This window comes from Dromiciops gliroides, chromosome 3, assembly GCF_019393635.1.
Source record: "Dromiciops gliroides isolate mDroGli1 chromosome 3, mDroGli1.pri, whole genome shotgun sequence".
Taxonomy (NCBI): domain Eukaryota; kingdom Metazoa; phylum Chordata; class Mammalia; order Microbiotheria; family Microbiotheriidae; genus Dromiciops; species Dromiciops gliroides.
Genome location: NC_057863.1, coordinates 660,928,840 through 660,953,378, shown reverse-complemented (window position 1 = coordinate 660,953,378; position 24,539 = coordinate 660,928,840). Strand labels below are relative to the sequence as shown.

The 24,539-nt window shown below is 48.2% G+C and overlaps 2 protein-coding genes across 2 annotated transcripts; one reads left to right on the top strand and one right to left on the bottom strand.

Annotated features, from left to right (window-relative positions):
* The first annotated feature begins 587 nt into the window (after positions 1-587).
* LOC122745361 (platelet glycoprotein VI-like) lies at positions 588-6,091 on the top strand. Its single transcript, XM_043990608.1, has 5 exons — positions 588-704; positions 1,098-1,130; positions 1,337-1,621; positions 5,479-5,772; positions 5,894-6,091. The coding sequence occupies exons 1-5, from the start codon at positions 632-634 to the stop codon at positions 5,977-5,979; spliced, it is 771 nt and encodes a 256-aa protein (XP_043846543.1). The 5' UTR covers positions 588-631; the 3' UTR covers positions 5,980-6,091.
* A 10,937-nt stretch (positions 6,092-17,028) lies between these two features.
* On the bottom strand, positions 17,029-18,375 carry LOC122748398 (platelet glycoprotein VI-like). Its single transcript, XM_043994039.1, has 4 exons — positions 18,336-18,375; positions 18,202-18,234; positions 17,770-18,066; positions 17,029-17,489 (listed from the first exon to the last, which is right to left on the bottom strand). Exons 1-4 carry the CDS (start codon positions 18,373-18,375, stop codon positions 17,029-17,031), a joined length of 831 nt encoding a protein of 276 aa, XP_043849974.1.
* Positions 18,376-24,539: the final 6,164 nt, after the last annotated feature.

The window sequence follows — 24,539 nt, the reverse complement described above, 5'->3', positions numbered from 1 at the left end:
GATCATCTGGCTCTTTCGACCTGTCCAGGCTTCTTACATCTTGCTGCCGGCCATGGGATCTACCGCCCAGTGACACTGATCCCCTTGCTTTCCATCTCCGAACTCCAATCCATTCTCTTCCACGACCCCCAAGCCTGGAAGACTCTCGCTCCTCACCCCACCATTCCCTGAGGCTGGTGCCCCCTCCGAGATCATGCCCAGTGTGTTTGCCCGTTGTCTCCCCCAGGGCAGGGGCTGTCTTTTGCCCCTCTCGGTGCCTGGCACCAGTCGACGCTTAATAAATGCTTGTTGCTCGACTTGACTTCTGGGGACCAAGCCATCCGAACCGAACCCTCTCCCACAAGTAGAAGAGTGGTCCTGCCCTCTCACGGCCCCAGGACAGGCCCGCTGAGCTCACCGGGCCAGCATCTTGGACCCAGAGACGGCTTCCAGGCTGGCATGGCATCCGCGACCACGCCTGCACGGAGAACGGGCGGAAGGCGGAGGGCGCTACAGTGTTATTATCGTTACCGTTTAATTCAGGCCCCATCACTTTCCACTACTCGGCTCGCCTGGGAGGGGTCACGTGGGGGAGAACAAGCCAATGGCAGGGCTGCTCTCGCTCAGCACCGGGGGAGCTGCTGGGGCTCCCATGTGCTCCCGGTCCGCCTGGGAGGACCGGCTCAGGACCATGGGCCTTTCCCTGACAGCCCTACTCTGCCTCAGTGAGCCTGGAAGGGGGCAGAGAGGGGAGGGGGTAGAGAGGGAGGAGTCTGGGGTCCTGACCGGGGCGGTGGGAATGAAAGGGGGGGGGGGCTGAAGTCTGAACTTGGTGGGGCAGAGAGGGGTGGGGTAGAGAGGGAGGAGTCCGGGGGGGGGTCTGACCTGGGGGCAGGGCACAGGGGGAGGGGTAGAGAGGGAGGAGTCCTCGAGGTCTGACGGGGGCGGGGGCTGGAGTCTGCCCTGAATGGGCAAGGAGAGAGTGGTGGTCTGGAGCCTGACCTCAGTGGGGAAGCCTCGAGGAGGGCAGCAGGGAGGGGGTGCCCAGGCTGGGGGAGCAGGAGGGAGGCAGGGAGAGTGGGGGGCGCAATTTCTCATCGCGGGGGGCTTTCTAACAGGATTCCTCGTGGTCCAGGCATTGGAAGACTTCTGTGAGTCTTTCCCCTGCCCCGTTTCCCCTCCCATCCCGTCCCGTCCCCATCCCAATCTCCCCCCTCCCCTCCTGCAGCCCCGGGGAGGGGAAGAGCAGCAGGAGCAGGAGGGTCTGGGCTGCTGTGACCAGGGGCTGGCCCCGGCAGAGGGGGGGGGGCAGGGCTGCAGGGGACCCCTGGATCTCTGGGCTCTGCTTGCCTTGCAGACGACCTGCCCCCTCCCAGGTTCGAGGTGGAGCCCAACTACCCCGTGCCGCTGGGGAAGACGCTGCTCCTGCGCTGTCTGGGGGCGTACGACTCCTTTAGCTACCGCCTCTATAAGGAGGCCCTCGAAGAGCCCCTGTCCCTTAACGACTCGTGCCAGGAAAACCCGTCCCCCGTGTTCCACTTCCCCAACGTCACCCAGGCGCAGGCCGGACGCTTCCGCTGTCTCTACAACTTCCACTCCTTCTGGTCCAAGCTCAGTGAACCCCAGGATGTGCTGGTGGCCGGTGAGAAGGCGCTGCCCCCCGCCAAGGGCCCTGGAGCCCCTCCTCAACCCCACACATCCCCACCCCCCTGCTCCTAACCCTCCAGGGAGGCCCGACTCCCACTTGGGGTGGATGGGGGTGCGGGAAATTCCTGCCCAGCCAGGAGATTCGCAGGGAGCGGTCAAGGCAATGAGGTCTCAGCTCTTCTCACCAATTCCTTACGAGACCGTTTCCCGACGCCCTCTTTTTGTCTCTTGATCCTCACTGTCAGTCGCTGAGTCTCTGTGCTAAGGAATGGATACCTGTCATTCCATCCTCAAGGCAGCCCTGGGAGGTAGGGACTCCTATGGGCACAGCGTCTGAGGCCAGAGTGGAGCTTGGGTCTGTCTTCGGGACTGCCTATTTGCTGCCCCTGCCCCCCCCCTCCAGCCTACCCCCAGGGGCTTGCAGGAGTGGGGCTGGGGGAGGGGGGATGGACCAACAGCATCTGGTGAAAGAAGGCTAGAGGAGTGGGATATTAGGGGGAGATAGAGGTGTCAGAAGACTAGAAAGAGGCAGGGTGGAACTCTGGGAGCTCATCGATGGTGGGTAGCTGAATGGAAGATGGACCAGAGGGGTAGACCCCAAGCAGGCAGACCCCCCAACACTATGCTTAAGAATCCTGGTCACCTGTAGATCAATCCAGTGGAGGGGACTGGCTGGGGAGAGGGAGGCCGTGTCATTGCCCGGGAAGGGGACTCCAGGGGACATGAGAGCTGGATATGAAGTGGAAGAGGGCTTAGCCCCAGACGGCAGCACCAAAGGGTGACGAAGGGGACCCCTGGGCTGGATGTTAGGAAAGAGTTGGCCAGAATGGAGAAGGCCAATGAAGGAAGAGACAGAAGTGATATCGACAATGGGGGGGGGGGGGTTATGTATCAGACACCTAAAACAGAAAGAGGAGGAACTTGGGAAACCGAGTCACAAGCCTGACTGGGAGACAGGATGGAGTGAGGATACGGGCACTTCAGGTGTCCAGATCTATGCTGGTATGCTCTATCCCCCTCCCTCTTCTCCCCTCCCCTCCCCTCCCCTCCCCTCCCCTCCCCTCTCTCTAGGTTGACAAGCCAAGCAGAAGGTGACAGGGAGCCCCTGCCGGACTTGTTTCTTTCCTTCCTTTTTTGATGGGGTTCAGATAGAAACCCTCCTGGGACTAGTCACTTGGCTGCCGGTATTCCTTTATATTCATGGCCCTGTCCAGCCACTGTTGCACTTGTGCATAAAATGACTTTTTTTGGTAGATGAATAAAAGTGTGAGTACTTAAATATCCCCTTCTCTAGGCTCGAGGAGAAACTCCCTTTGAGTCCTTTGCCTCCAGCTGCTGGTGAGAGGGGGGAGATGTTGGCCCCTCTTCCTTTTCCCTCCCAATTTTGATCTTCTTGTCCAGATCCCTGCCCTTTGAAAGCCTTTCATTTGATGTAGCTTGGAGAACTTGGGTATCCGTCATGGTGGCATCTCCAAAAACCCTAGGGATCAGTGTTCTGTCTGGGTAGTTGTGGGCAACAGTGGAGTCCTGGGTGCTGATTCATTTCCAGGGCTGTGTATTGGTGGAGCAGTCCAGCAGATCATAGGATTCGTCATCTGTCAGTCCATGAACAATAGCGAGCTCCAGGTGTATGCCTTCCTTGTTGATCCACATTGGTCACCCAGCCTAGAATCCTTAAAGATTTCTGTAGTTTCTGGTGGTAATAACCTGGTCCTTTAAGTTGTCATAAACAGATCTGCACAACTCAATCATTTGTGCTTCTGTGCCAATAGATTGCTGGGTGTATTCACAAGGATGTGGGGTCTCACCTAGAGGCGAGTCACTTTGGGTTACATTCAGTACATTCCAAGTGTGCCTATTATCAGCTGTGGTTAACGCTGGGTGAATTTATGGCTGCTTATTCCAAAAAAAGTATTTTTCTAAGGCTTTGACCTGTTTGCCACATGTTTTGTTTTTTTTTAATTAAATTAAATTAAAATTTTAATTTAATTAATTTAATTTATTTTTTTAGTGAGGCAATTGGGGTTAAGTGACTTGCCCAGGGTCACACAGCTAGTAAGTGTTAAGTGTCTGAGGCCGGATTTAAACTCAGGTCCTCCTGAATCCAGGGCTGGTGCTCTATCCACTGCACCACCTAGCTGCCCCTGTCACATGTTTTAAAGATGTCTGTCCTCTTCTCCCCCTTTTCGTGAGGAAGCATAAACCTTTCCATCACTGTCTCAGGGGGTTATGCCCTGTGTTTTGGTTGTTTTGTTTCTTTTCCAGGTCTGGTGGGGTTTAGGCAGCATCTGATCTAAGTGGGCTCTTATCGCTCAGCTTTGATTTAAGGATGCCAGGAGGTCTCTGAGCATTCAGTCCCAGCCTTCTCCTCCACATCTTTATGCTCGGGGGTCTCTCCTGAGGGGGAGGCTAAGGTCAATGGTTCAGTGGGACCTCTAGACTCAAGCTCTGAGCCCTCGATCTTGCTTCTTTCTTGGCATACATTATTGAATCCAAATAATAATTTGAGGTCAGCAGAGGAAGATTGCCTGAGATCAAAGGAACTTTTGGGTGGACTTTCTAGAGTCGCATCAAGTGATTAACAAGAAGTTTTGGCTCACTTCCTTTAATTTGGAAATCTCATTTAATTCTATTCAGGGAAATTTAAGGCTCTGCAGAAGCATAGCTTCCTATTAATTATATGCATCTTGCAGTGACGTGTTTTAATGTAAAACAGCAAGTTATCATCATCATTTTAAAAAATTATTTATTTATTTAGGTGAGGCAATTGGGGTTAAGTGACTTGCCTAGGGTCACACAGCTAGTAAGTGTCAAGTGTCTGAGGCCAGATTTGAACTCAGGACCTCCTGAATCCAGAGCTGGTGCTCAATCCACTGTGCCACCTAGCTGCCCCATCATCATCATTTTTCTCACTCTTACTATTACTATTAGCCATGTGAGGCTTGGTTTCTCCATCTGGAAGATGAGAGGTGTGGACCAAATCATAGATAAGTTCTCTCCCATCTCCAAGGCCTACAGGCTATGGACTCTCTTTCTCATACAAAGAAGTTATTTCCCCCCATCACCTGGGTCTGCCACCTTTCTGATTGCTCTCACCTGGATATGGGTGGTGCAAAGGTAAGCAGCACTTGGGCTTCCTCTGCCTGAAGCTCCCAGGGGATGGAAAGCGTGCTTGAATAGGCACATAGGTAATTGTGACCCCCTCATACCGTGGCCCCAAGCAGCTGAAGCATCATCTTCCTCAATGGGCCATCTGAGGGGAATGTCCCATCATCCCCCACCCCTCACCCTTGGCCCCAAGGCCCACAGTGCTCTTTCCTGGGCTGCCCCCTCCTCCACACTGAGGTGACTCCCAAGCTATAGAATTACGGACTATTAGAGTTGGAAAAGACCTCATTCAACCCTCTCACTTGGTAGAGGAAGAAACTGAGTTTCAGAGAAGGGGCAGGACTGGCCAAGGTGATGCAGCATATGGCAGTGTGACAATTCTTACTCCATTCCCCTGGATGGTCCCAACCTCCTGTACCCCCCCTTCCTCCTCCTCTTCCTTTTCCTTCCTTCCTTCCTTCCTTCCTCTTCCTCCTCCTTCTCCTTACTGAACTGGCCTCAAGCCCCTTCAAAGTCAGCCTGAGGATCTTAAAGGAGATGGGGACTTGCAGCTGTGCCCCTAAGAGAAGGGGGCAGAATTGGAAATGATGAGTAAAGTGGGGCTTCTGGTCCATGGCTATACCCCTTGGTTGCAGGAGGGAAGGATAGACCCTCAGTTGGTCCCTTTCCTCTCACATCCCAGAACTAGGAAGCCAGGGAGGGTGGAGATCAGTTCCCTTTGATTTCCAAGGTCTCCTTTTACAGACCTATTTGAAAAACCCTTCCTCTGGGCGACTCCCGGTCTCTCGGTGCCCCTGGGCGAGAATGTCACCTTCCGCTGTAACTCCAGCGTGGGCTTGGACAAATTCATCCTGTACCATGGCACTCCAGAAAAAGGGTTCAAGACCATTAATCCCCAGAGCGTTAGAAAGAACGAGGCCATCATCCCTCTGCTCAACAAAACAGAAGAAATGAATGGGAATTACAGATGCTACGGCTACATGAGCAGTGAGCCCCATTATTGGTCGGCTGCCAGCGACGTGCTGGTGCTAAGTGGCGGTGAGTGGCCCCGGGGAATGGAGAGCTAGCTGGGAATTTGCTTCCCTCACTGGAGGATTCTGGGCACTACGGGAGACTTAGTGTCTGGTTCTCCAGCGCCTCTTTCCCTCTGTTCCCACAGTGGCTCTCCCTCCTGGGCATTGTAATACGATTCATCTTATTCACGTGGTCTTGGCCTTGGCTGCCCTGGGCATCTTGCTGACCTAGTCCTGGCACAAGCAGAATGGGTGCAGAGTTGAAGCCAGGAGACGTAAATCTGAGTGGCTGGAGGAAGACAAACGGGAGTCCCAAGATTCCTCATTCCCAAGTGCAGGTTGGAATAACCCCATGTGAAACCAATAAAGAGCTGATTGCACGTGCTGTGTGGACTCCCTGTTTAGGTCAGGGGACTGAGGGAGCCTCACTGGACAAAAGGCTCCTTAGAGGAAACAAAAGGGGATAGGGAGAGGACAGAAGGGGGACCACATAAAAGCTTCAAGATTTTTTATTTCTTTAAAGATTATTGCAAAGTCTTTGACCCAGTTCCACACTCATGGCTTATCCATGAACTACAAAAATGACATCTGGTGGGCCCAAGTAGAGTGAGGATGCCAGAGCATTTGATGGGCACATGGAAAGCCATTCTCAATTTTGAAATGTGCCAACAACACAATATTGTCAAGAACTGAGATAGAGTTGGAGTCAAGATGGCAGAGTGAGAAGAAGCAGGCACCTAACTCCTCATTATCCCTTCTTCAAAATAATCTACAAAGTGCGCCAGGCCGGTTTCTGATCAGGGAAGTCAAGAAAAGGCCGCAGTGAGTCGTTTTTGCAGGCCAGGGAAGCGTAGGGAAACAAACAGAAAGGACTGAAGACTCAGCACCTAGAGATGGAAAGTGAGCTGAGTCAGGGAAACAGTGCAGGAAATGCCAGGGTACAGAGAGATCCCTGACTAGTGCTGGGTACAGGAATGGAGGCCATCTGCCAGCTCTGCTGCCTACTGCCCAGTTCTAGGCCACAGACCCAGAGATGAGCAGTCAGGAGGGGTCAGTTGTAAGCATGGGCCTTAGCTGTGTACTGAGCAAGGAGCAAATCCCAGAAATATGGCTGGAGCAGAGAAAGGACTTTAGCCCAGCATCTTAGCCTGCAATGGATTTACTGGTCTGGGAGTACCAGACCAAAGGAGAGCCAGGAGTGCAGTTACTCTAAACCCCTTCCCTGCAGAGCCACCTCAGAGGGTGTCAGTCTCCTGGAACTCTCAACTAAGCACAGGCCAACAGAGTCAAACCTGGGTCAAGAACTTGGAGAACTTGGGGCAGCTAGGTGGCACAGTGGATAAAGCACTGGCCTTGGATTCAGGAGGACCTGAGTTCAAATTCAGCCTCAGACACTTGACACTTACTGGCTGTGTGACCCTGGGCAAGTCACTTAACCCCCGATAGCCCCGCAAAAAAACAAAACAAAACAAAACTTGGAGAACTCAAATCTGGAAGGCAATGAAGAGATCTCTGGATCATGGCACTTTGGGAGGCCTGAAAGCTTACAGGACCCCAGACTGATGGAAAAGGACAGAAACTCAGACTGGACATGACCTGCCCCCTCAACTGCCCCCCCCCCCCAGTAAGCAGAGCCTATCAATCAATCAACATTTATTAAGTGACTTCTATGTGCCAGGCACTATGCTAAGCTCTGGAATACAAAAAAGAAGCAAAAGATAGAGTCTGTCTTCAGGAATCACACAATTTAATGGAGGCATAAAATCCAAAGTCAAGAAAAAGGGTATAAAGATGAGCAAATAACGAGCTAATAGGTACCAGGAAAGGTCAAGACACCAACACAGAAGAGAATGACTCAAAAACACCTATAAGCAAAGCCTCAAGGAAAAATGCAGCTTGCAGACAAGTCAAAGAAGAAATCCTAGATGAACTTTTTTTAAAGTTTAAAATTATTTTTAATCTATAAAAAATGCTATTATTGTTATTATTATTAGTGGGCAATGAGAGTTGAGTGACTCGTCCAGGGTCACATAGCTAGTAAGTGTCAAGTGTCCGAGGCCAGATTTGAACTCAGGTCCTCCTGAATTCAGAGCCGGTGCTTTATCCACTGTGCCCCAAAATGATTTTTTAAATGAAATGAGAGTGGTAGGGGGGAAAATGGGAAAAGAAGTGAGAATGAGGAAAAAAAATATGAAAAAAGAGAATTAACAGATTGGAAAAAGAGGTACGAAACCATACTGATGAAATAACTCCTTGAAAATTAGAATTAACTTTTGGAAGCTGATGACTTCATAATACATCAAGAAATAATAAAAGTCAAAAGTCTGGAAAAATAAAAGAAAATGTGAAATATTTCATTGGAAAAATAATTGACTTAGAAAACAGATTGAAGAGAGATAATTTAAGAATCACTTGAACTACCAGAAAGCCAAGAAGCCTAGACATCAGATTTCAAGGGATCAGAAAACAAAACTTTCCAGATCATTTAGAACCAGAGGGCAAAGTAGAAATTGGAAGAATCCATCAGTCACCTCCTGAAAGAAACAGCAAAAGGCAAACTCCCAGGAACATTGTACTCAAAGTCCAGAACTCCTGTGTCAGGGAGAAAATACTGCAAGTGACTAGAAGGAAAGAATTCAAGCACCAGGCTGTCACAGTCAGGATCACATAAGATTAAGTATCTACCACCCCTAAAAGAATTGAAAGGCAGAGGTTTTAGGATTATGATTGAAGAATAACCTCCCCAGAAAAACTTAGTATAATCTTAAAGAGGAAAAATAGACCTTTAACGAAATAGGAGATTTACAAGTCTTACTAATGAAAAGACCAGAGTTGAGTAGAAAACTTGGCATATGAATACAGGAATTAAGAGAAATGTAAAAAGAATCAATATTATTATTATTATTAGTGAGAAATCATAAGAGACTAAATAAGGTTTAAAATACTTACCTTCTTATACATGAAGATAATAGATGTATCTCCTCAGAACTTTTATCATCTCCCAGGATGTTGGAGTCTAAAAGGCAAGGTGTAATTCTATTATGTTTGGATAATCTCAAAAAGAATGGAAAGAGTGCGAAAGAGGAATGTATTGAGAGGGAGGGAAAGGGAGAGGAAGTATGAGGGAAATTATCTTACTTATAGAAACAGGCTGTGCAATGAGGAATTTATACATTGGAGGGGAAAGTAGGGGGGAATCAGGAGACACTTGAATCTTACTCTCACATAAACTAATTTAAGGAGGAAAGAATACACACACATACACATTGTGTTGGGTACAGAAACACAGAGAAATAAGAGAAAAACAGTTAGAGTGAGGGTAGATTAAGGGAGGCATTAGTTAAAAGCAAAATGGACTCTTAAGAAGAGAAAGAAAAATTTAAGAGACTAGGGTAGAGGGAAATTGGTAATTAGCACTCATAATTGTGGAATGTTAATGAGATGAACTCACCCATAAAATGGAAAAGGATAGCAGACTGGATTTAAAACCAGAATGGACCAATACATTCTTTACAAGAAACACTTGAAATAGAGAGATATACACAAAGTTAAAATAAGGGGCTTCAGGGCAGCTAGGTGGCGCAGTGGATAGAGCACCAGCCCTGGAGTCAGGAGGACCTGAGTTCAAATCCGGCCTCATATACTTAACACTTACTAGCTGTGTGACCCTGGGCAAGTCACTTTCTTAAAGAAAAAGTTAAATTAGTTACAGGAGGCAATAGACAGTAAAACTGTAATACTAGTGGTTGGACTTAATTTACTCCTCTCAGACCTATATAAATCTAATCATAAACAAGAAAGAAGTTAAGAAAATGGATATAATTTTAGAAAAGTTAGGTATGATAAATCTCTGGAGAATTTTTGTTGTTGTTTTTCCTTCATTGTCAAAGAGTTCCATGACATCAGGAAGTGATGTCATGACTTGCCATGAATTGTATTTGAGTGAGGGAGGGCTGTGCAAGGTCACCAACCTCACTCTCTCCTCCATAGTCATCAGGGTCCAGTAGCAAGATATCTATCAGGACAACTGGAAATGGTCCCAGATGTTTAAGGCAATCAGGGTTAAGTGACTTGCCCTGGATCACACAGCTAGTGTCTGAAGTGAGAATTGAATTCAGGTCCTCCCTACTTCAGGGCCAGTGCTCTATTCACTGAGCCACCTAGCTGCCCCTGAAAATACTAAATGGCAATAGAAAGGGGTATACCTATTCTTAACAGCATGAACCTTCACAACAATTGTGTTACGGCATACAAACCTCATAAATCCAGAAAAGCAGAAATAGTAATACATGTTTTACTGAGCATAATGCAATAAAATTACATTCAATAAAAGACCTTCGAATCAAAGATTAAAAATTAATTGGAAACTAAATAACTTAATCTGAAAGAATGGGTGGGTCCAAGAACAAATTATAGAAAATGTCAATAATTTCATCAAAGTAATGACAGCAGTGAGACAAGATACCAGAATTTGTGGGATGCAGACAAAATTGTACTTAGGGGAAATTTTATATCTCTAAATGCTTACATCAGTTAAAAGAGAGAAAAAACAACAGATCAATGAATTGGGCATGCAACTAAAAAAACCCCCTAAAACCCCAACAATTAAAAAACCCAATCAAGCACTGAAATAGAAATTCTGAAAATCAAAGGAGAGGTTAACAAAATTGAAAGCTCACCCCCCCCCTTCCCCCAGCAAACTAATAAATAAACCTAGAGGCTAGTTTAAACAACAGCAGCAACAATAAGAAAATAGGTGTCATTAGCTAATTTTATTTTAAAGGAAAACTAAATTGTCAGTATAAGAAATGAAAAAGGTAAGCTCACAACCAATGAAGAAGAAATAAAAACAATTATTAGGAGCTATTTTATCCAACTGTTTGCCAATAAAACTGACAATCTAAATGAAATGGATGAATATTTACACAAACATAAATTGCCCAAATTAACACAGCAAAAAATAGAACACTTACGTAACCCCATCTTAGAAAAATAAATTGAACAAGCCATCAATGAACTTCCAAACTCAGGACCAGATGGGTTAAGACAAGATGAGCAGGTGGCATAGTGGATAGAGCACCGGCCCTGGAGTCAGGAGGACCTGAGTTCAAATCTGGCATCAGACATTTAACACTTACTAGCTGTGTGACCCTGGGCAAGTCACTTAACCCCAATTGCCTCACCAAAAAAAAAAAAAAAAAAAAGACAAGATGAGAAAATTCTACCAAATATTTAAAAATAAAGAATAATTAATCCCAACACTACATAAACTATTAAAAAATAGGTAAAGAAAGTCCTACCAAGTTCTTTGTATGACACAAATACAGGTATCTTGATACCTAAACCAGGAAGAGTCAAGCAGAGAAAGAAAACTATAGGCCAATTTCCCTAATGGGTTTTGATGCAAAAAATTTAAAATACTAGCAAGGAGTCTACAGCAATACATCACAAAGATAATACATTATAACCAGGCTGGATTTATGCCAGGATTGCATGGCTGGCTTAACATTAGGAAAACTATAAACATAATTGACCATATTAATAACAAAACCACCAAAAGACCATATTATTTCAACAGATGAAGAAAAAGCTTTTGATGAAATACACCTATCCTGTTATAAAACTAGAAAGCACAGAAATAAATGGGGTTTTCCTTTAACCTGAAAAGTAGTACCTATCTAAAACCAAGAGCCAATATCATTTGTGAATGAGACAAGGCAGAGGCATTGTCAATAATATCAGGAGTGAAGTAAGGATGTCTTGTTATCACCATTATTCAATGTTGCTAACTATAGCAATAAGACAAGAAAAAATAAAGGAATCAATATGGGTTAAGAAGAAACAAAACTATCATTTTTAGAGATAACATGATACTTTGTTTAGAGAATCCTATAAAGTCAACTAAAAAATTAATAAAAACAATTAACTTCAACAAAATTGCAGGATAGACAGTAAACCCACACAAATCACCAGCATTTCTGTATATTATTAAGAAAATCCAGCAGGAAGAGATAGAAGGAGAAATTCCATATAAAATAATTACAGAGAGTGTAAAATGCGTGTAAACTTGAATCTGTCTGGAGATCACAGAGAACCAATGGATGAAAACGATACCTACAAACACCTTGGTCTCCTCCAGGCAAGGCTCACTTAGAACATAGCAATATCAAGGAGAAGGTGCTACCTGAATATGTTAAGGTATCTTGAAATCAAAGGTGAGTGGAAAGAACCAATCCAAAGTAATTGACACCCATTAAATACCAGTCTTACTCTATGATTTCTGAATCAGAAGGTGGACTATGTCAGATTTTGAAAGTATTCTTTGTGTGTGTGTGTGTGTGTGTGTGTGTTTTGGGGGTGGGGCAATGAGGGTTAAATGACTTGCCCAGGTTCACACAGCTAGTGTCAAGTGTCTGAGGCTGGATTTGAACTCAGGTCCTCCTGAATCCAGGGCCGGTGCTTTATCCACTGTGCCGCCTAGCTGCCCCCAGATTTTGAAAGTATTCTAACAAAATCCCAAACTCTGGAGCAAGTCACTTAACGCAGTTTACCTCAGTTTCCTCATCTGTAAGATAAGCTGGAGAAGGAAATGGCAAACCGTGCCAGTACCTCTGCCAAGAAAACCCCAAATGAGGTCTCAAAGAGTAGGACATGACTGAACAATGATCTGAAACACCTAGCAAGGTGTAACCTGGAGGCTAGAATGCTGCCTCTGAAGCTCATTATCTTTCATGGATTGACAAGCAACCCCCCCAGTAAATCCTCACAGACCAAACCATTGCCCCCTGGTCACCTGGACATAACACAGATTTTGACAAACTGAAAAATGATGTTTTTCGTGCCCCATACTCATCCCCTCCAAGTTACGAGGAACAAAAGCTTCCAAGGTAAAGAGATCTAGTCAAGGAGAACAAATTATGGGCAATAAGTCATCCCTGCTACCTTGTCTGCAACTGGCGCTGTTTCAGGGAGGAAACGAGCTTAAACCCTAACACTTGTATTCATAGACAGAGGAATCGTTCTAGTCTCCTGTGCAGTGGCCTATGAAATAGAAACATTTTTTTTTTTTTGGATTTCCAGTCCAATGTCTGGCACATGGAAGGCGCCTAATAAATACTTACTTCCTTCTTTCCCTCCTCCTTCCTTCCTTCTTTTCATCCTTTCCTTCCTCTCCCTCCCTCCCTCCCTCCCTCCCTCCCTTCCTTCCTTCCTTCCTTCCTTCCTTCCTTCCTTCCTTCCTTCCTTCCTTCCTTCCTTCCTTCCTTCCTTCCTTCCTCCCTCCCTTCCTTTTGGTCAAGTTCAGATAGAAGCTTCCCTGGAACAAATCTCTGTCTCTTATATTTTGTGTTCTATAAAAGTCAGCATGCATGGGGGCAGCTAGGTGGTGCAGTGGATAGAGCACTGGCCCTGGATTCAGGAGGACCTGAGTTCAAATGCAGCTTCAGACACTTGACACTTACTAGCTGTGTGACCCTGGGCAAGTCACCCTACCCAAAAAATTAAATAAATAAATCAGCATTCTAATGAACCCCTTCAATCATAGACAAAGTGTGAGTTTTTATGTACTTTATACAAAACATTTACAGCTTTCAGCATCTGACAAATTTACAAACACTTGGAAGAAAACAGTATATTGAATGAGGAGCAAAAAGGGCATCCCCCAAATCCCCAGAGTCCCCTGCGTGTTCAGGGCAGCTTCTCATTGGTGGGTCCTTTTGAGAGCCTCCACACCACTTCGGTCCTTCATTCCCATGCTCAGGGCTCGGTCAAGCGCTTTGGATACACACACAGATTCATAGATAGGCAGAAGGCCAGGGGAAAACTATCCTTTTCTAAAAGAAACCCCCAAAACAAGAATGTCATGGCCATTGACCGTGTGCTGTGACCCCGTCGGGTGAGGATACTGGATGAGTCCTGAGCAGTTGACTTACCCACTGATTTAGACGTCACTCTGCTTAGCAAGTAGCTAGAAACAGGCTCCAGGGTCCAAGCAAGGGATTTAGGGGGTATGTTAAAAACAAACAAAAATAACCTGCCCTCATCAGCTTCCCCCCAATCTCAAAGGTTTAGCCAGGCAAGAAAAGCCCCTTCTTTCTTCAGTCATGATAGCAAGCCCAGAGCCCAGGATCTGATCATCTTTTTCCAATATCTACTACTGGAGGCTGAGCTGAGGTGCTCCGGTGCCCAGGAATATAGGAGAGGGGGGATATATTCTTTTCTCACCCTGAACATGGGAGCAAATTTGAGACTCACCCTCTCCCTTCTCTTGAACCAGCTTCTGGGCTCTCCAGCCTTTACAAAAAGGTAGTCTGGGCCCAAACAAAACTTGCAGGAGATGATAAGTACCTCTACGCTTTATAAAAAATAAGAATTTGTGAATTAAGTCATCCAGATGTTGGAGAGTTTGGCTTAATATGGAAGTAAATAAAGAATTAAATCATCTTCTGTAGATTAGAAGGATTTAGGTAATTTTTTATTCACTAAAGTGATTAAATGGGTCTTCTATGGGTTTGTACCTCATGAACATGAGCTGGATTAAACCTGAAAAGTTCTAAAATTAACATGGGATACTTGGTCTGAAGCGCTTTCCCTTCTTAGAGTCGATGAAATGGCATTATGACTTCTCCAGTGTTTTCCCCATGAAATCTAAGTAGAAACAGGAAAGAATTTGGCCTTTCACCTTCAGTCTACCTCACCACGACTGCTTCTAGAGGCACATGACTGACTAAAAATGACAGAGCTGGACAAGTGCTCTGAGGGCAGAAAGAAAGCGTTGCAGAATGACACCGACCTTCTCTTCCTTGCACACTTATATCACAACATCCCAGACAGTGCTCATCTCGGCTGCCGGCTTTGGGGTCTCTTTCCCAGTCAACTTGTGAGGACTCACTTTCCTGAAGGGATAGGCTAGATTTCATTAGGGCACATTTGTAGGGTGGGAGCAAGAGCATGGAAATGGGACCTTGGTGTCACAGTTAACGCTAACAGCAAAGAAAGCTTCACCTCACCGGACAACTTGCCCGTGGACACCAGAAATCTTTGGAGTTAAGCTCTTTGTTCTCTTTCTACCTAGTATCTGGCCTGGGTGAAGTGCGGAGATCTACTACTTTCCTCTTGCTGCCCAGTGCTGGCCTTGTGGGGAATCCCCCCAATAAACCTATATACAACCAAAAAAATGGGTCCCGGCCAGGACCCAATGCCCATCTCCCCTTTGGCCATCTGGGACCCAAAGCCCATCTCCCCTATCGCCTGGTCTGTTGGACTGCCTGCCAATGGGCACCTCAATAGCTGGGAGGGCCTCCCATCATGGGGGAAACTGTGTGTGGGGCTGGATGGAGGAGAGAGCCTGTTCTGCTCCCCATTCTCCTCCCCCTTGGCATTTTGTTTTCTTGTGAAAGCCGTGGTTGCTGTCAGTCTGGGGAAGAAGAGCCAGGTTGGCTTCCTGGACAGAAAGGTAAGCAGTGTCACTGCCAGAGGTCTGTGTCCTAGAGCCATGGGGGGATGTCAGGGAATCTCCAGTCTTGACCAAGACGGCCCTCCCTGAGGCATCCGGTCACCGCACTGCTGCCTGCCTCACAGGGTTGTTGTGAGGATCTGATGGGATAATGGTTCCCTTCCTTCAGTTGATCAGAGACTGAGGGCTGGCAGTGACCTTCAAGGCCACCTCATTCATCTTATAGGGTCACATGAGGGGGAAGAGTTTGGGTCAGGATTTGAACTTAGTTTCTCCTGATTCCAAGGACAATGCCCTCTTCTGGTGTGATCTTCCTGGTCAGCCTCTGCTGACCACTACCCAGAACCCAGTGGAAGCCTCTATATGCCGTTGCTCTCCTCTGGGCAGAGGAAACGAAAATTATTTGGGTGATTTGATCATTGATTCTGTTGTCACTGACCCTATGCCCCATTTCTCGGTTCTGGGGTTCAGCTCAGGAAGGTGGGCTTTCCTAGTCTGGCTTGGCTTAAAGAGGACTGTTGTCATTACTCACACGGTCGGCCCCTGGGACACATGCTTGGTGTCTGTGAGCCCCCAGGCTGCTGAAGCTGGTGCCGTCCCCCAAAATATTCTGGGGAGGTCTTATCTCCCTCAAGGGGACAAGACTGCAAGAAGCAGAAGAGACCCATAAAAAATGAGCATACCTTAATTGTCAGAGGGTTGTGATGAGCCACCCTCTAATGCCAAGCCACTTTTCTCAGTACAGCCACTTGTGATGTTCTCTAACTCCCCAGACCCTCATCTTTTCCTGTGTGACAATAGAGGGTCCCCTGAGGTCTCTGGTCATACTGAAGTGGCCAGTCCGACCTGCTTTGTTAACAATTACAGGGGTCACCGTTAATAACCTGATTTTTCTTGCCAAGGACCTCAGTTTCTCTTTAGTGCCTATCCCGCTTGTACCCCTACTCCTTGGAACATAGCTTCCATTTGCAGTCCCCTCTTTGCCTGCCACAGGGTACTATTGACTCCCTCTGTGTTCCCACCTACTAAGACCCCTAATTTTTCTACAGACAAACTGCTTCACTTGGATTCTTGGGAAAATTTTAGAACAAATCTTGAGAGCTGGTTGGTGCCTATGTAGAGGAGAGTGTGACGGCACGGGCATTGTCAGAACCATAGCTTACTTAGATGTCAGCAAAGCCTCTCATGCTCTCCCTGTGGATGAGACATTGAGATGGGGTCTAGATAACTGGATGGATAATCATTGGATATCCCTGTAGCAGAAGGTCCCCGGTGGGATGCCACAGGGATCTGGACTTGGCCCTGGGTTGTTTAACCTTTTTTCAGTGAGTTGGACAGACACCTCATCCGATGGGCAGATGATAGGCAGGTCAGGAGAAATGGGGAGAAGAACCGATGACACATAGGCGGTGTCCGGAGCGGAGGGCCAGGATCCTTGGGTTCAAAAACCCAACTTCACAAGCCCAGGACAGAGAAGGGAAGGGGGAGGTCTGGGGGCTTTTGTAGACTTTGGCTCATTCCGAGTCAGCGGAGAAAGGGGCTGCCCCTAAAGCTGAAGGCTCAGGCAGACCCCGCCTGGGGCACCAGAGAGAAGAGAATAGCCAGGGTGGGGCTGGGGGTGCCCACAGATGCCCATTTGGTGCCCCCCTGGGAGCTGCCCCCTCCCTCTGGCCCCCTCCCGTCCAGTACAGGCAGGCTGCACCATAGGCATCAGAAGCGCTTTATTGGAGGGATGGGATGGGGGGGGGGTCCTGTTGGCCTGCGCGTCTTCACGCTCAGGCCCGGGGCTCCCGGCTCCATCCTGGCACCGTCCTGGTCACGGCAGGGCTACGGCCACTGGATCTGCAGGGGGATCAGGGCCAGGGCCGCGGAGGCCAGATGGACTCTGGGAGAAAGCCTGGGAGCGAGTTCCTCTGTGGGAAGAGAGGGGGAGGTGTGGGCAGGGGGCTCGCTGGCGCCCCCCCTGCCCCCCCCACCCCGCTTACTGAGCTCCCCGACGGTCAGCATCACGGAGTTGCTGGGCTCGGTCCAGAGGCGCTGGTTGCTTTGGTTGAAGGCGAAGCACGTGTAGACGCCGGAATGGCTGGGCTGCAGGTCCTTCAGCTCCACGTCCAGCTCCAGCGCGATCTTGTAGGCCACGTAGTTCTTCAAGTCGATATCGGAGATCTTGCCCTTGAACACCAGCCAGTACACGAACTGGTGCTCCACGGGCTGGCACTGCAGCCGCACCGTGCCACCCACCTTCACCACGGTGGGCGTCAAGGTCAGGAGGGGCGGGCTGTAAATGTCTGCGGGAGGAGGAGGAGGAGCCCGGGGCGGTCAGCGCCAGCTCCCCCGCGCCAGGCTGCGAGCCCCCCCCCCCGCAGGGTCCGAGCCCCCCCCCGCAGGGTCCGAGCCCCCCCCCCGCAGGGTCCGAGCCCCCCCCCCCGCAGCCCCCCCGCCCCCCGCACTCATGAGCACGATGTTCACGAGGGGGCTGTTGAAGGACCACACGTCGCCCAGGCGCCCCCCCGCAGCCCCCCCCCGCAGGGTCCGAGCCCCCCTCCCCGCCCCCCCCGCCCCCCGCACTCATGAGCACGATGTTCACGAGGGGGCTGTTGAAGGACCACACGTCGCCCAGGCGGTAGGCGCAGCGGTAGCGGCCCGCGTGCTCCATGCGCAGCGCGGGGTGGTAGAGGTGGCACTCGTGGCCCGGGTAGATGGCCGGGATCTCCTCGCCCAGCTCGTCCAAGCTGGACAGGTCCTCGTTGTAGAAGCGGAAGTAGTCGGCCTTGAGGGGCGTGTAGCAGCTGATGGTGATGGCGTGGCCCAGGGGCAGGACGCCGTTCGGCCGCAACCTCACCTCGGGCCCCGGCGCCCGGAAAACTGGAAGGAGACGTGCAGGGCGCCCCGAGGTCCGGGGGCTGCCCCCCCGCCCCCCGCCCCTTTCCCCCCGCCCGGCTCCGAGGGGAGGGGTACACAGCTGGCGCCCAATCCATGCACGCTGGGGGGGGCACTCACACAAAGCCTCGATCCCGGTACTCAGGCACAGCCCTGTGAGAGAGGCAGCGGACCCCGTGAGGGTTGGCTCCCCCGGCAGTCCCCCCAAATTCCCCCAACCCACCTCCCCGCGCCCCCCAGCCCCAGCCCCTCACCTAGCCAGAGCAGCAGCAGCAGCAGGGGCTGGGACGCCATGCTTCCGCCACGAGGCTCCTGGCACCGGGTAGGGCGGGGCAGGAGATGCTCTGCCATTGGCCCAGCCCTGCCCAATGGGGAGAGGCCGCCGCACGTGACCTCGAGGTTGCGAGGCAGCAGCGACGTCCCCCCCCCCCCCCCCAACACCTTCCTCTGCCCCTAGCTGCCAGGCGCGTCCCGGGACTCAGCTTCCTCCCTCTGGGAAATGAGCTGGCTCCTGGAATAATGAGAGCCAAGTTTGTACGGTACCCACCGTGTGCCAGGCACCGTGCTGAACACGCTGCCATCATTATCTCGCTAGACCCTCCTAACAACCTGGAGAGGTGTTACCCCATTTTACAGAAGAGGAAACTGAGGCAGGCGGCAGCGAAGCGACTTGACTAGAAAGCGTCTGAGGCTGGACCGGACCCCGGGTCTTCAGACCCGGGGCTCTACCCGCCTGCCGCCCAGCGGCCCCCTGGATGGTCAGGGCGAGTGGCCAGCCTCTGCGCAGAAGCATGGAGCGGTGGGCACAGCCCCAACTTGGCACGAGGAGGGTGATAACTACAACCGAGTCTTCATCCGAAGATGAGACTAAACGTGCCGGGGCAGTGCCCAAGAGCCAGAGCTGCCGGCCTGATGCCCACTGGGTCTGGCTGGGCCGGCCTCATGCCTAAGGGGGGAGGGAGGGAGCCAGGGCCTGGCTGGCCGGCCGGCTCTCAGACCCTTCTGCTCAGAGAGCTCCCAGGAGCCTGGATGGGGCTGAGGGGCAGCTAGGGCAAGAGGCTCCATGGGACCGGAACGAAAGGGAAAGATCCTGGAGGGGCCCCCTTCCCCTCCTCGCAGCCCCCAGGGCTGCCTCCGAGGCACCCGGGCTCTCTGGGGCCCAGGTGGGTTGGGGGGACACTCCTCAGCTCTGTATTATCCCAGGGGCTCTGTGGGGGGATTCTCTAGGCTCTTCACCCCTCCCCCCATGTTCCTGTGGGATCCCCCTGCTATGACCCACCACTTCATTGTCCTCAGGCTGCAGATCTAAGTCCAGGAGCCTTGTCTGGGCCTCAGAGGGTCTCTGCCTTCACCTTGTTTGTCCATGATTCTTGGCATGCTGTCTCCCCCTGACGTGGGCTGAATTTAGGGTGGTCAAATTGATCACCCTAAAAGGCGCCCTAAAAGAATGACAAGACTCAGTGACTCAGTTTCCCAAGTTTTACTGCCGAACTGTGAGAGAACCAGAAAAGTGGAAAGGGATCTTTTGAATTAGGAAAGAAAATACAGTTATATTTATGGTATGAATAAACTGATTATTAGTCTCATAATAATCTCCACCTTGGGGAGGTACAGGGGAGGGCTTATCCTAATTTGGAGTTCCTGGGGTCCCAAGCCAACCCCAGAAGCAGGTACCTTTTTCCATGGAGGTGTGTTTTTGGGGTTTACCTGTCTTCAGGTGAATCTGGGGACAAATTTAGCCTTCTCTGTGCATGTCTCTTTCTGATTCTCATGCTTAGTTTTCAAAATATCTTCATTTTTCATTTATTCCTAGTTTGAGTTTCTATAGCCCATCAATGTATCATTGTTATAGTCTAAGGTCTTCATGGCCTGGCTCCCAGTGTTCCCTTTATGGGTACTCATTTATGTGGGTAAGAGAGAACCTAGCATCCTGACTTGTAAGTTATCCATTAACGGGAGTCTGAATCCCTTTTGGAGCTCATACCTGAATTTTTTTTGTGTGTGTGAGGCAATTGGGGTTAAGTGACTTGCCCAGTGTCACAAAGCTAGTAAGTGTTAAGTGTCTGAGGCCAGATTTGAACTCAGGTCTTCCTGAATCCAGGGCCAGTGCTCTATCCACTGTGCCACCTAGCTGCTCCCCGTATCTGTATGAAAGCTTGGGTCTTAGGTTTTTCTGTTAACCCCTTTTTTACCTCCTACATCACCCTCATAGACTGGGAGCTCCTGGGGGGCGGGACTGTCTTGCCTCTCAGTATCTCCAGCGCTTAGCAGGCGCCTGGTATGCAGTAGGCACTTAATTAGAGCTTGCTAACTGACTACCTCTGAGGCCTCTTCTATCCCTTGGTTGAGAAATGGCTAGCCCATGTTGGGGATCTGGCATGACCTCGGTGTGTGATTGGCAGGGTGGGGCTCAGAGATCCCCTGGGGTGGAGCATTGGCAAGAGTCTCTGATTTTCCTAGATATCACCGTGGGACTTCTGCCCCCCCCCCCTTTTAGGGTCGATCATTGGTGGGACTCTCTGATTTCTACAGATGTAATTGTGGGGTCTGTGGGGTCTTCTTCAGCATCAAGCATTTATTGAGCTCCTGCTGTGTGGGAGGCACGCAGCTAAGCCCCAGATATAAAAAGGAAGGCAAAAACCAGTTCCTGCCTTCAAGGAATTAGTTGTCTAATGGGGGGAGATGCATACCGGCAAACAGCTGCATATAAACAAGGTCCAACTGAGGTAGGGGACAGGATCAGAAATAGCTGGCCTGGCTGGCCTGATTGGCCAATACGAATGTGGTTAGAGCCTTCAGAGCACCTTGCCAGCTGCTCCGAGATACGGCCCAGCCCCAGGACAGAGCCTCTGAGGCATCATGATCCTCTGAGACAAAATATTCCACTGAGGTGTCATGGGGGGTGGGGCAAGAAGTAAGGAAGACCCTTTCCATGATTTTTCTTGGTTTCCTCTGCCCTATAAAAGCCAGCAGTTTCTTTGCTTTGGGGAGATTGAGATAAAGAATCTCTCCTCCCAGCCAGTTGCTTTATTGCAATAAACCAAATCCCACTTGTATCTACATTATGTGTGCGAGTTTAATTTTTTAAATAAAGAGATCCAAGAACCAGCTTCCCTGTGATATTATGGTGAGACGGGATATTTCTCTTTCTCCTTGTCAGAACACCCTGAGATAAGACTCCTGTGTATTTTCTCCTTCACACCTGACTCTGTCCTTCGCTGAAGGGAAGTGAGGCTCCTGTTGTTCAGACCAGAGTGTTGGGGGATGCCCCAACTGGTGAACAAACTCGGTTTCAGTATCTCCTTGCATACACAGAAGATATCTGGGTAGCTGCCTAGCTAGCCCTACTCCTAGGCATGGAGTAGGGAGAGAGTACTCCGAGGGATTGGTCTTTGGAATGAATTCTGAACAATTGGGCTAAATTTGACCTTACAGACCTAAAAAAAAAAAAAGCACATTATCTTTTGTTGTAACACTGACTGGCTGCAATATCAGTTGGAATACCCAGAAGTCTGGCAAAAGAAGCCTCTCCTTTCTCAGGATTCCACGGATCCCTTAGATGATTTACTTCTGTTGTCAGGAAGCTGAGGTCCTACAGGGCCTGTGGGACTGGCTGGTCTTTCTGGCACCTCCTCTGAATCGCCATCTCCCTGTCTCTCCTCACTCCCTCTTCTCCTCCTGCTCCCCTGTACTCTTCCTTCTGTACCCTGCTGCACATTTTTTTTTTTTTTGGTTTTGGTTTTTGTGAGCCAATTGGGGTTAAGTGTCAGACTGAGTCAGACTGAGAATAATAACAGTTAATGGTCCCATTATGTCTTTTTTTTTTCTTGCAGGGCAATGAAGGTTAAGTGACTTGCTCAGGGTCACACAGCTAGTAAGTGTCAAGCATCTGAGGTTGCATTTGAACTTAGGTCCTCCTGATTCCAGGGCTGGTGCTCTATCCACTGCGCCACCCAGCTGCCCCACCCTGCTTCACTTTTAAAGGAAATAGAAAGAGAAGATATATTAGTGAGATGATTGGTAAAGGCAAGTAGATAGAAGGTAAGAATTATGGAAATAAGGGAAAAAGGTACACAAAAATGTGGGAAAAGGTACACACACAAAAGAAACTTTGTAGACTCCCCTTAATTTGTAAACTTGCCAGGTTTCTTGAAACCATCTGTGTGGGCAAAGTCATCTGCCCTGAGAAATGAGCCTATTATGGGTTATGAAATTCCTAAACAAGGAATGGTCTTACTGGAAATTTAACAATTATGGTGAGTCTTTATTAATTGAGAGGAAAGCTTTTCTGGGACTCTGAATATTCTCTTTGAGTTTCATTCTTAGGATTGTTGTGTCGTGTTTATAATTCTCGTATCATATTTCTATTATCAGGGCAGGCAAAATGGAAGTTTGCTATTACAGTATTGAATCGATTGGTTATTAAATTAATGCTAAAGTATCTAAATTACTGTAATAAACTGTGAGACAGATCTTGCTGTTTTGATCTGTATTTGTTGGTATTAAGCAATAGTTAAATTAGTGCCTGAACTTTTCATATGTATTTCCCATGATGAATCTCTTACTATTACCAATGAGAGATTATAGTTAATGCTTGCTATCTAGGATATGTGATCCTTGAGAGGTAAATTCACTTGAGGCACTGATTATTGGAATTTGCTATTTAAGACATCATGGGCGGGGCAGCTAGGTGGCACTGCAGTGGCTAAAGCACTGGCCCTGGATTCAGGAGGACCTGAGTTCAAATGTGGCCTCAGACACTTGACACTTACTAGCTGTGTGACCCTGAGCAAGTCACTTAACCCTCATTGCCCTGCAAAAAAAAAACAAAAAACAAAAACAAAAAACATAATGGGACCATTAACTGTTATTATTCTCAGTCTGACTCCAGGTGTGATCATCAAGGAATGTTGTGGAGCCAACATGACTCATGATGCCAGCAACCTTCTGAGGTTTTTACATGCATACACTGCAGATGGAGTTCTCTGGGAGAATGACTTTCGGCAAAGGCTGAGGTATGATTCTCCTGACTCAATTTCCCCAATATGACATATGGAATGGAAACAATCCCATCTGGTTGATTTTAAGTCTGGCTTACTGCAGTTGGCTATCTATATAGCTTCTGCCTGGAATGGACACAGAGTTAAGGGAAGCATTATTTTCCCGAGAGCTTTGTCCCTCTTCTTTTATGACAAATTCCCACAATCATGTCACGTGATCAGTATGAACTGTGTAATTTAAGATTCTAAATGTAGATTCTAATCTGTTCCCCCAGTTTTGGGGGAAACCGACTAAAATCACTGATAAAACGAGTTTAGGTTTTTAAGGGTTTATTGGAAAATAGAAAGAAAAAGATTGAGAACAGAATTCCAACAGCCTGGCATTCCTATCTTTCCTCAAATTTCCTGTGAAGTCCTCTGCCGCCACCACCATCCAGCCAGGAATCCAAAAAGCCCCAGAGCTCTCTGCGCAGGCTCCCTTTCCTCCTTCCTGTCTCCTCCCAGACCATAGGAGGCTCCTCAAGTTGATTGGCTGGTAGCCTTGATAGACAGCACCCATGAGCAACCGTCATTTCCTGACGCCAAGGAAAAGCCACAATGCCTCTGAGGCATTTTCCTCATGGTGGAGCTTTCCCACAGCACGTCTCCAGTAGGTGGCGTCATTCCAATCATTACAGAACACAATATTGGATGTTCATCCCTTAGGTTAATACTGCAGTATCTGGCTCACTGTAGTGAGAAGCAGCTATAGGATTTAAATTATTTCGTCTACTAATTCTAGTCTTTTCTATATTTTAAACAGCTAAAGTGCACAAGTATTTAGCTTTGTCATCTGTCTCTTACTAGTTATGTATTTTCTGTGTATAAAACAAGATCCTCAAATGTTTTGTTTTAAAAAACTGATGTAAAAGTAATTGGGTATGGATGCAATAGTGTGGGGGACAAAACTGTTATTCTATTAATTGTTAAAACTGAATCATAAACATCTTAAGTTTGTTTTGAAGAAAATAATTTTAATGCAATGAGTTTCCTTATAGGGAAGGTAATTTATGGAATATTTTGTGTTTATATGTACTGTGGAAATTACTTCTATATGAAAAGCATGTCCTGTAGTACAAACATGTTTTGTTGTAAACAATCTCTTTGATAAGCACTGTTTAGAAAGTAATTACTTAAGTGTTAACCTAAGTGCTTTGCTACAATCCAAGTTAACTTGGTAATTTTTATGTAAACTCATTTGCATATCATAGATCATCTTCTCGTGAAAAGTATTCTGTAATCTGTTTTATGTGAGGATTAAGTCTTCATTTTCTTCTGAGGAGGGCATTGATTAATTGAATTAAATTGCAATTACTTTATTTAAAAAAATTTTTTTTTTTGCGGGGCAATGAGGGTTAAGTGACTTGCCCAGGGTCACACAGCTAGTAAGTGTCAAGTGTCTGAGGCCAGATTTGAACT